The sequence below is a fragment of the Chaetomium fimeti genome (genome assembly GCF_033439085.1).
Source record: "Chaetomium fimeti strain CBS 168.71 chromosome Unknown B0H64scaffold_6, whole genome shotgun sequence".
Classification (NCBI taxonomy): domain Eukaryota; kingdom Fungi; phylum Ascomycota; class Sordariomycetes; order Sordariales; family Chaetomiaceae; genus Chaetomium; species Chaetomium fimeti.
In genome coordinates this window covers 1,990,220-2,000,548 of record NW_026944334.1, presented here as the reverse complement: position 1 = coordinate 2,000,548, position 10,329 = coordinate 1,990,220, and the positions used below count along the sequence as shown (strand labels likewise).

Genomic DNA, 10,329 nt, shown 5'->3' with positions numbered 1-10,329 from the left:
ACAACGATGCAACCTTGATCCCCTGTCTCGCATTGCCAAGGTCCGACTTGGGACCGTCCAAAGTTCGCCCAATCGGTTTCGGTCATCGGTGACGGGCCACACGGCGACATGTGCATATCAAGCAGGCGCGGTGCCGCTCAGCATTTCGACGCGGCAAAGACTCGATGAACGTTAATTCCAGTCAACGAGCGAGAGCTGATATCAAGGCACACGAGGCTGGCCGCCCAATGTCTGAGAGAGATCGGATCATCGAGGCTGAGCTCTGCACCCGTTTCATCTCGACTGGGAAGATGCTTCTCTCTCAAGGTAGATCTGAAGATCTTTCTCTGGCAGGCGCCAACTAGGAGCCCTCCTCACGAGACGACAAGATGGGATGTTCCATGACGACGAAGTATGGACATCGGCTGCAACGACGATGCTCAACCGACCAGTGCCGACTTGAGAGTCCCGTCGATCGGGTCCAATTTTGTGTCCATTTGGTTGCTTCCCGATGCGGACGCTCCCTCTCGGCTGAATCGTGGGCTGCAGTGTCACCCGAAATCGATATTGTCGAACGCAGGACCGTCCGTCAACTCTACGAGAAGCAAACCCCTTTCTGCGTGATCATCACGCTTTTAAGGATGTGCTCATATTATGTGTCGATTTTTGTGCAGCTCCTCACGGCCGCGGCGGTTGAGGGTTCGGACTCTGCATTCTTCATCTCGGATATTTGCTCAGTTTTTGGAGATGGGATCACGTTGGCGGCCTAAATAATGTGACGCAGAATAACAAGGGCCGCCAACGTCCCGGTACCAAGCGGTTCCTTCCATGCTCAGTCGTGGACCATTGGCGCCGAATGCTTGCATATGCGGCTGCGCCAACGGTCTTCGGACGTTGGCCTCAGCGTACGTGTTTCATGCAACGGCTTGAACTGCGATGTCATACGGCCGTGGTGGTTCTGTGTTGATATCGCATCAACCGCCTGCGATGCGTGTTTGTTGCCGGTACGCTTCGCACCAGTCCACGGCAGCACGTAGCACCGTCTGGTCTACCGTTGTTTTTGACGTCTCAAGAACGGCTGCCTGGACGGCGAGGAACTGGGAGTATTGCTCGTCACCAACCAGCCGCGAGGCTGCAAGCGTTCGCAGGAACACCCACACCGACTCATTAGCCAGCCGAAGCGAGCTGGCCAGGTGAAGAACCTCTGTGAACGTCGCGCGGCCGGACTCTGCGTTCGTGCTATTCTCGGCATTGAGGAGAAAAGAGAGAAACGACCAGCCAGATATGTCAGTGTGATGTTGAAAACACCAGCCCTGCACCGCCGCCAATGTTTCTGCTGGGTTATCTCTCCTCAAGCCCACGAGAAACCGCGCATGACACCAGGCGTAGTAATTTCGTGAGTGCCTCTCCCCTGCCACAAATACAACGTCCCTGATATCGCCAAGGATGTCCACCGGCATGTTAACCGATGTCAACGTCGTGATGAGCCAGCGGCGATGACTCCAAAGGGTGGGCGACTTGGTGTGCCTGTGCAGCCTGCTCGTTAGCAGGCTGTCGAGAAACCGCTTTTCCTTCTCCAGACTCGAGCGTGCAGCCCCGCTGCTGGATATCTCGGCTTGAATGACGCGCTTCCTCGAGTTGGCAGCCGTGAGGTACTCTGGGTCGAAGAGCAGAATCAGTCCCGTCGTTGCGAGCACTTCGTCTGCCGTCTGCGGTTTGATCCCATCAATATGCTCCCTCAGTCTTTGCCTAGCAACCATGAAAGCCTGGACAAGGCCTAGCTTCGAGATGCCGATGGCGCGCCCATCCCGAACAACGTATTGGCCTTCCTCGAGAAAGTGAGTCTTGCCCAAGATCTCGATTTCCAAAAGGCCATCATCTGGTGGTGCTAGGGCGTGCGTGATTGCCTGGTAGGCTTCTAAAGGGCTTCCCCGTTTTAGAAGGGCCGCTGTTTCCTGATCCAGAGCTCGTGACATGGTCGGAATCAAGTTGTTCTTGCCTGGAGCTCATCTCAATCAACAATTCAGGAAGGTGGGGGTTGTTCAATGAGGTGCATTGGGCGTTTTTGTTGAAGGGGGAGGTCTGGTCTACCCTAACCCTCCTACGATGACTGGCGTCTGGCAAAACCACGTTGCCGGGTGGTGTGAGCTGGCAGTTCCGTCATCACGCTCGGATGGGTTCTCGAGGAGCCCAGCAACCCAAACACACAGCAATGACAGCAACGTTCCCCTGACGCTCATCCAAGCTGTCGATCGATCTCTCTTAGTCTCTCCAAGCCGCCAACATGCCGTCGTTACTGGTCGTCGTTTTCTTGATCGAGCTGGTCGTCCAGCTTGTCAACACTATCGGCGCAACCACAATCAACAGCCTCGTGCGTGACCTCGCCTCATCTTCCCCCCTGCTATACGCGTTTGTTCGAGTCGGACGAATGCTGACCTCGACCTTCACTACAGATATGGCGCCTCTACCTCTCGATCCCAACGCCGCTCGCCAAGCAGTTCGCCGAACAGCGACAGAAGCAGAAGGAGTACCTAGCAGTTCGCCTCGAGCTCAACGCGACGAGCAGCCAGGACGAGTTTGCAAAATGGGCGAAGCTGCGGCGGCAACATGACAAGCTGCTGGATGAGCTGGAGAAGAAGAGTAAGCCCCTCTGGTGCTCCTTGAAGCAAGCTCTTGCTAAGCATGCGTATAGAATCCGCCGTCGAAGCCTCCCGTACAAAGTTCGACCGCTACCTCACGGCCGTCCGCCTAATCTCGACGCGCGGCGTACAATGGCTCATGCCGATGTGGTACGGCAAGCTGCCCATGTACTGGCTGCCCTACGGATGGTTCCCCTACTACGTCGAGTGGTTCGCCTCATTCCCGCGGGCGCCGTTGGGGAGCGTCAGCATCGTGACGTGGCAGGCAGCGTGCACGGCCATCCTGACGCTCGTTATGAATACGGTCATGGGCATATTGGCTTTCGTCGCGGCGAGGAGGCAGCCAGGGAAGCAGAAGGAAAAGCAGCCCGTCCCGGCGGCGGGAGCTGGAAACGGCGAGACCAAGAAGGAACAGTGAATACAAACAAGCACACGGGAATAATATATTAATAGATTTGAAATAATGTCTCTCAGCATTTGACGCAATGATCCTTCATCGCCGGAGCTAGAATTCTGCAACACTACGTGAGATGACTCTTGGCAGAGTACTTGGGCTCAATCTAGGCAACACATTGACTTCGTGCGACCATGGGAGGACCGCCGAAGCTTCGATAGTGCCAACGTTGTCAATAGTCACGAGCGCGAGAGGGGGGCTAAAACGGTAATGTCGTCTATTGTTTTGTCGCTAAAGACATAATACGGTAGAAAATGGCGGCAGTGTCGGTGTACTGCATTGTTCAACTTGGAATCGAAAAAGGTTGAACTGAAAATGCGAGGAATCGGGAGTCGCGGTTGACAGAAATTTATAATTTTCAACCCACACAAGGCTGAGCAAGCGCATGGCCCCACCCCTTCCAGCTTGTTGCCCCACATCAACTTTTCAGTACCCCTGTAGGTGGTAGCCTCGTCCAACACCTTGCATCTCGAACAAACGGAGAGTTGCTTCGTTCCATTCCTCGACAAACACCGCCGTCGAGGCCGCAAAACCACCGTAAAAATGGCGATACCTTGGGGGACGTAAGTATCATTAAGCAACCCACCAAAAAAGTTCCAAATCTAATCCATTCAACAGCATCAAGTCCCTCGTCATCTTCTTCGGCCCCCTCCTCCTCCCCAAAGCCATCGGCTACTACCGTCGCGTGCGCGCCGCACCACGTATCCATGGCCTCAAAGTCCGCCCTCTCCCCGCGCCCATCACCCGCGCCATCGCCATCCTCCTCGCCGTAGCCGCCGTCTTCCTCGTCCGCACCCTCCCCATCTTTTCCCCCGAAAACATCTTCCAAACCACCCAATCCCGCCTCCAAATCCCCGCCGACGTGCTCTTCAACCGCCTCTCCGCCCTACGGCCAGGCAACACCCTCACCGCAACCGACCTCGCCCTGCGCGCCAAGTTCGCCTCGCTCGAATCCCGCCTGCTCTACCTCCAGCACGGCCCGTCCGTGCTGGCCACCTGCCCCTTCTGCACCTCGGACGAGCCGCGCTCCTACCTCTACTACGCCATCCCGGACATGCTCGCACCGCACCTCTTCAACCTGCTCATAATCGCCTTCGCCACCTCCTCCCTCTTCACCAGCCAATCCCTGGCAGCCGCATCCACCAGCCGCTTCCGGTCGGCCGCCTCCCTCGCGGCCGTGGGCTTCGCCTTCCTCGACCTGTACTGGGTAGCCGCGTACAACCACACAGCCAACGCGCGAGCATTACGGCTCGGCGAGATCGACGCCTTCTTCTGGACGGCGCGGGCGGTGCGCTACGGCGCCGCCGCGCTGGTGGACGCGCTGCTCGCGCTGCTGCTGTACCTGGCGGCGACGCACCGCGCCTTCGTCACACCGCCGTCGCCGGCCGATCGGGTGGACAACGTGGCGCGCGCGCTGGGGACCATTAAAGGGGTGGTTAATGCCGCTGGGGTGGTCAAGAATACGGTGCTGCGGGATGAGGAGCTGCGGGCGCGGAGCATGTCGTATTGGGCGCATGAGGTGCGGCTGATGCGGGAGATGATGGAGGAGCGCGAGGTGGTGGAGGGGGTGAATGATGCGTTGCTGAATCGGATCGATATTCGGGGGATTGAGAGGGATGCGGAGGTTTACGCGAAGGCCGTGTTGATGCCGACGGGGGAGGTGAAGGAAGAGGTCGTTGGTTGACGGTGGATGTTTGAATATGTCTGTTCTAGCGTATTTTAGACTCGGCGTTTTCGAATTCAAGTCATTTCCAGCCTTTTACCGTGTACTTACACAGTAATCCTTAATCTTCTTGTACCTGAGGCATGACTAGTCGAATAGACAGACTTATCAACCTCATATGCGCAGCGCACTTCTGCAAACTCGCATCCACAGCAAGAAGTGAATCCATGATATGAAGCCGAGTTCAATTCTCTCAGCCACTCTCAGTTCCCCCCGAACCCGAACAGTGCTATTTATCTAGCCCGGCCGCCTCCCCGCTCGCAACGCCACTATAACTAACACCTCTTACTCTAGACACAATATCGATAGATGCAACGGGCTTTTGATCCTTCCCACAACCGCAGTCCTGCATGCCATATCTCTAACACCCTAACATCCCACCACCACCCCCCAACTCAACTATGCCCCCTCGTATCCGGCCGCCCCCCACCCGTCGTACTCGCACTCGCGACACTACCCTTCCGCGACGACGTCCCACCACCACCACCACCGCCCCCAGTCGCCTCATCAACGCTCTGCTCCAGAAAACTCGCCCACAGATCAGCGAGCGACTCCCGCGCCCCGCCGCTGCCGCTGCCCGAGGTCGCGGCGTCGGAGAGGAACTCGGTGCTGAGGGCGGGCGAGCTCGGGGTGCGGTGGAAGGGCGACGCCGGCAGGCGCAGCGTGTTGCCGCTTCCCCCCAACGCCGTGCCGCCACCGCCGCCGCCGGGTCGGGCTAGGCCGGCCTTTTCGCGCTGGTCGTCGTTCCAGCTGAGGAGGTTGGCCATGACTTGGAGGATTTGGAATTTCTTGGGGTCGGAGCGGTCGAGGGTGAGGAATTGGAGGAAGTGGTTTGTTACGAGTTGTCTGGTTGGGGTTTCGTTAGTGATGGAGGGTGGTGGGGAAGGGGGGGGATCGTAGGGGCTTGCTTACTTGTCGATTGTTTCTTCTGGTTTGGTCTTTTTGATGTATTTGAGTGCCTTCGTGAGGTGGTCGTTTAGTACGATCGCCTCGTGCCGTAGCTTGCCGATTAGTAGGTTCTTTTCCTTGACCTCCTTTTCGAACGGCGCCGTCCGCTCGAGTTCCTTTGATAGCGTCTCCTTGGCCGATTCGGCTTCGACGGCTCGTGTATCGGCCTCTTGGGAAATCTTCTTGAGCGCTTGCACCTGCTCCTCTGTGGACTCAACCATCTCGCGTAGCTCCCTCTTCCGCGTGTCTTGGAGCTCCTGGAGTGCACGCTGGAGACGCCCGACAGCCTGTGATTGCGAATCCCGGTCCGATTCGGCTCGTTCGTGCGCCTCACGCGCGGTAGCGACCTGCTCTTCCAGGTCGGATACCTTGTCGGATAGGCTCTCGCGTAGGGAGCGCTCCTCCATGGCAATGACTTCCCACTCGCCCATGGCGGCGGTTGTGGACTCGAGCTCGCCCTTGAGGTTCTGCATTTGCCGTACAATGTCGTCCTTCTCCTTGAGCCAATTTTGTTGCGACAGGTTGCTCCTGCTGCGCAAGCCGGCCAGCTCGCGTCCTTGCTCCTGCGCTTCATCCCTCAGGCGGCCTGCTTCCTCCTCGCGCTCGGCCACTGTCCTTTGTAGCTCATCGTTTTGCCTCTCAAGCTCATCGACACGGTCCTTGGTATCCTCTAGCTCAGCCTTGTCACGCTTCAGGCGGTCGCCCAGCGTCTCCTTGATTTTCTCGACGCGATTTAAGAGTGTTTGGTACTGGGTTTCGGCGTACTCCTTGGCGGCCTCGGCGTCCTCCAAGTCGGCCCGTAGTTGTGCGGTTTCTTGGGAATGCGATTCTTGTGTGCTTTCGACCTGCTTCCGCAGCTGCTCGACCTCGAGCCGCAGAGCGTCGTGGTCTTCTGACATGGCTTCTAACTTGGCGTCTTGCGCCCCTGATATTGACCCGGTTGGTGAATGCCCGTTTGCGCGAGCATGGCCGTTAGCCGCACGTCTCGAATCGTCTTCGGTGTTCTCAGTCGGTTCAGACGTCGCTGTTCCCGCCTCTCCTTCTTCCTCTGAGGTACTCGGTTCTGTCCCCGGCCGGTCTACCGCAGCGTGCGGTTCTGGTGGCGGGTTGGAGGTATTCTACACGACCGTGGTTAGACCGGGAAATAGAAGCGCACGCAGCCGATACTGGCATTGGCGAGCGAAATAGGCAGATTAACATGGGGTTTAGGCGTGCGTACCAAACCGAGAGTCTCTAGCTCTTCTGACACTTCGTCGACCGGTGCGCTCTCAACGCCATCCTTCTGTCCGGCTGTGTTTGGCTCTGGTGCGTTTGGCTCGGGTGCAGGGGAGTTCTGCGTGTTCTGCGTGCTCGGCGTGCTCGGCGTGGTGGTGGTGGTGGTAGTGGTAGTGTTGCCGACCGGGGCGTTGCCCTTGTTGCCCTTCTTCCTTTTATTTGCCTTCTTCTTGTTGTTGTTGGAGGGGGCGGCGGGGCCTGTTCATAACCACGAAGCATTATTTCTCCATTAGCGCAAATGCACATAGCGAGGAAGCCAAGGGTGGTGATGTGGCCTGGCCTGGTCTCTGCACCCGGTGCACGTCCATGCCCCTCAAGCCCACTTTGGGACGTACCTTGGGCTGCTGATTGGACAGCGTTGGTTGGCGCGGCCGAAGACGACATGGTCTCGATGCAATTGGCGGTGCTGTTGCTGGTGTCGTGGTTGGGGTGGACACAGATGCATCCAGAAGCAATGTGTGGTCCCCCGTCGTGTTTCTCGTCTCGATGGTGTTCGTTGCTTGTGGCCAAGTAAGTGGGCGTACAAAAACGTAACTAACTACAACGGATGGATGGAGGGATAGGATGGATGGGCGGACTCTCCCGCGCCGACCCGCCGCAGCCTGTTTACTGTGCTCTCGTATTCTCGGCGTCAGCTGTTCGGTTCTTGTTCCGAGTTTCCTTCAACAGTTACCTAAGGTGGGTAGCGAGGCAGTTATTCACAATGGAGATACGGAAACGGAACCCTGCTTGATTGCTGCAGGTCCAACACGCAGGCTGTGATCGGTGGCTGTAAGATACAGGTACGAATGGATAATTACGGCGAGCAGTTAGGACGGAGGGGTCTTCGGTCGTGTAAAGTAATGGATAGGTACGAATAGTTAACGTTCGGGGTCGTGTACGAATACCTCAGGTGTTCACACGAAATAATCATGTCGTTGTTTGCAGCTCGCCATCAATTAATTCCACATCAAAAACGGCGGCAGCGCGGGATCTTGCTATACAAAAAAGCATTCCAAATCAAGCACACAGCCCCAACTGTCTTGTTTCGAAACTTGGATCTCCAAGCCACCAATGTGCTCAGCACACCATGCTGACCGTCCGAACAACACTGTGTTACGTAACTAAACTCAGAAGGGTCACGGACCAACGAAGCATCAAGCCAAGCAGCCAAGGATTTTAAGCAGCAAATGCAAAGAAACCGAAGCTGGATTTTCTCTTTTCCTTTCTTCAACATATTTCTCTTCGCCCGACTTTTACATCGAATCTGCCGTTGCACCTCGCAAAATGCTGGCTTTTTCATACTAGGGCAGAAGTAGAGCAGTTGACTGCGCTTTATAATCCTGATATCTCTCGGAGCACCAGCTCTTTCCAAGAGTCTATCAGGTTCGCTTGGTGCACACATCCCAACACGTAAAACTCGGAGAGCGATTGCTCGGTCTAGAAGCGACTCTTGATTGTCCCGAGCCGCGGGTATCAGTGACAAACTGCAATACAGTGACTCCTTGCTCATGACTTTGTCTTCTTGCCCTTCTTGCCCTTCTTCTTCTGCGGGGTGGCCTCCTCGGATTTTGATTTCTTGGCCTCGACCACTTCCGCCTCGGCAACCTCCTCTTCCTCTTTGGGCTCGGCTGTCTCGGCGGCAGCAGCCTCGATGGTTTTGGGTTCCTCCTCGGTACCGTTCTCCAACAGCGGCTTAGCCTCGGCGGCCTTGAGTGCCGGGGCTTCAAAGTCATAGCCCATCTCCTTCAACTTGTCGGACCTGGCGGCCCGCCTCTTCTCCTCCTTGGAGATTTTGACCTGCCATTGAGTCTCGGACAGCGGTCGCTCGAGCTGCTTGCCGGCCATCTTGTTCCATGGGACCACCTTGAAGCGGCGATTCGCGCCCTTGAATAGGTCTGGGTGCACTTGCGCGGGCGGAACAGTCTTCGCTGAGAGAATATGCCCGAACAAGAGGTATTTGTCCATGGTGCGGGCGGCAATGTCGGCCACCTCGGCGTCGGCGAACTCAATGAAGGCCCGGTGGCGGCTGGCGCCCGTCTTCTTGTTCCGCACAACCCTGAGCCTCGTGATATCGCCGAACTGACCAAAGTACGACCGTAGCTCATGTTCGTAGAAGCCGTGAGGGATTCTCGCAAGGTACATCACGCCGGGCGTCCCGCTGCTGCTGCCGGGGGCTTTTGTCGACTTCTTCGCCTTGGGGACTTTGCCGACATCCTGTCCCTTTTTGAATGTGCTGACTTGGGCCTCCGTCTCATCCTCGTCACCACTGTCCAGAGCCTGAACAAGCGCATTGGTGTCTTCGTCAACCTCCTCCTGCTCTGCCTCGGACTGGACCTCGTCGTCCTCCTGCTCCTCCTCTGGCTCTTCTGCCTTCTTGGACTTCTCTGTGGCGGCCTTGGTCTTCGGCGACTGCTTCTCCTTCTTCAGTGCTGACTTCTTCGTGGCAGCCTTCTCCGCAGGGGCAGCGGCCTTCTTGCTGGCGACATCCTTGGCCGGCTTCTGCTTCTTCACGGCAACGGGGGAAGCATCCTCGGGAGCTAAAACCAGAAAAAGTGAGCAAAGTGACAGACTTTAACAGCAGCAACGCCTCTAACCTTTCCGCTTCTCAGCCTTGGGGGTGGTTTTCGTCGGCTTGGTCTTTTTGGCGACAGGCTCGGGCTCTGCCACAACAGCTGAAATCAATCAATTAGCATTTTTGAACACAGAGACCAGTCGTATAATTGAGTGCTTACGCTTCGACTTTCTCTTGCGTAATTCAGGGGCCATTGTGTCTGGTTGGGGGGTATGAGGTGGATTGGATGTTTGGCCTTTGTCCAGCTTCTGGGGAACTCGGGGCAGCTCCCAAGTCGCAACAATCCAGAAAATTTCAGGATTCTGCCCGATGCACCTGGGGCGGTGAGCGTACTTCTTTTTACCGCCCCACCTGCCCCCGGGCAGTGACTTCCAGGTTCCTCCTGCGTGGGCGTTGCATCCATTGAAACCGCCCACTAACACCATCTCCAGCGGTATCTCTCCACTAGACTTCAGGACAATACCGCTCAGAAGCATTGCCGAAGTGCCGACGCCTTCTATGGTTCGATAAGGTAATAAAACAACACCTCACTTTCACAGTCATTTCAACGCTTCACTCCGGCCTGGTATCACTCCGAAACCGAGCCAATGCGGGCTGATGCGGGGCATTCCAGTATCCAAGGCACCAGCAGCATCAGCACCTAGTTAGCAGCAGCTCCACGCTGGGGCCAAGCGGGACTGCAACGGTCCCCTCCCCGCCAGATGACCTGGCAACTCCAAACAGTGGATTGTCTGACTTGAATATGCAAGGCGGAGGA

The 10,329-nt window shown here is 56.7% G+C and overlaps 5 protein-coding genes across 5 annotated transcripts; 2 read left to right on the top strand and 3 right to left on the bottom strand.

The window, feature by feature from the left end:
- Nucleotides 1-851: 851 nt before the first annotated feature.
- B0H64DRAFT_213658 (uncharacterized protein) lies at nucleotides 852-2,308 on the bottom strand. The gene has a single exon (XM_062799468.1). The coding sequence runs from the start codon at nucleotides 1,953-1,955 to the stop codon at nucleotides 954-956; it is 1,002 nt and encodes a 333-aa protein (XP_062656964.1). The 5' UTR covers nucleotides 1,956-2,308; the 3' UTR covers nucleotides 852-953.
- Nucleotides 2,309-2,435: 127 nt separating this feature from the next.
- Nucleotides 2,436-3,036, top strand: B0H64DRAFT_326360 (CHD5-like protein-domain-containing protein; the record flags this gene model as incomplete). Its single annotated transcript, XM_062800735.1, has 2 exons — nucleotides 2,436-2,619; nucleotides 2,672-3,036. Coding segments are annotated over 2 exons (549 nt in total), but the record flags the coding sequence as incomplete, so codon positions are not given.
- Nucleotides 3,037-3,489: 453 nt separating this feature from the next.
- On the top strand, nucleotides 3,490-5,212 carry B0H64DRAFT_364056 (uncharacterized protein). The gene is made up of 2 exons (XM_062801821.1): nucleotides 3,490-3,635; nucleotides 3,691-5,212. The coding sequence occupies exons 1-2, from the start codon at nucleotides 3,616-3,618 to the stop codon at nucleotides 4,754-4,756; spliced, it is 1,086 nt and encodes a 361-aa protein (XP_062656962.1). The 5' UTR covers nucleotides 3,490-3,615; the 3' UTR covers nucleotides 4,757-5,212.
- Nucleotides 5,191-7,402, bottom strand: B0H64DRAFT_444706 (uncharacterized protein; the record flags this gene model as incomplete). Its single annotated transcript, XM_062806802.1, has 4 exons — nucleotides 5,191-5,641; nucleotides 5,708-6,861; nucleotides 6,963-7,216; nucleotides 7,354-7,402. The coding sequence occupies 4 exons, from the start codon at nucleotides 7,400-7,402 to the stop codon at nucleotides 5,191-5,193; spliced, it is 1,908 nt and encodes a 635-aa protein (XP_062656961.1).
- Nucleotides 7,403-8,240: 838 nt separating this feature from the next.
- B0H64DRAFT_476977 (uncharacterized protein) lies at nucleotides 8,241-9,839 on the bottom strand. The gene is made up of 3 exons (XM_062808174.1): nucleotides 9,733-9,839; nucleotides 9,595-9,672; nucleotides 8,241-9,537 (listed from the first exon to the last, which is right to left on the bottom strand). Exons 1-3 carry the CDS (start codon nucleotides 9,764-9,766, stop codon nucleotides 8,507-8,509), a joined length of 1,143 nt encoding a protein of 380 aa, XP_062656960.1. The 5' UTR covers nucleotides 9,767-9,839; the 3' UTR covers nucleotides 8,241-8,506.
- Between the last annotated feature and the right edge of the window lie 490 nt (nucleotides 9,840-10,329).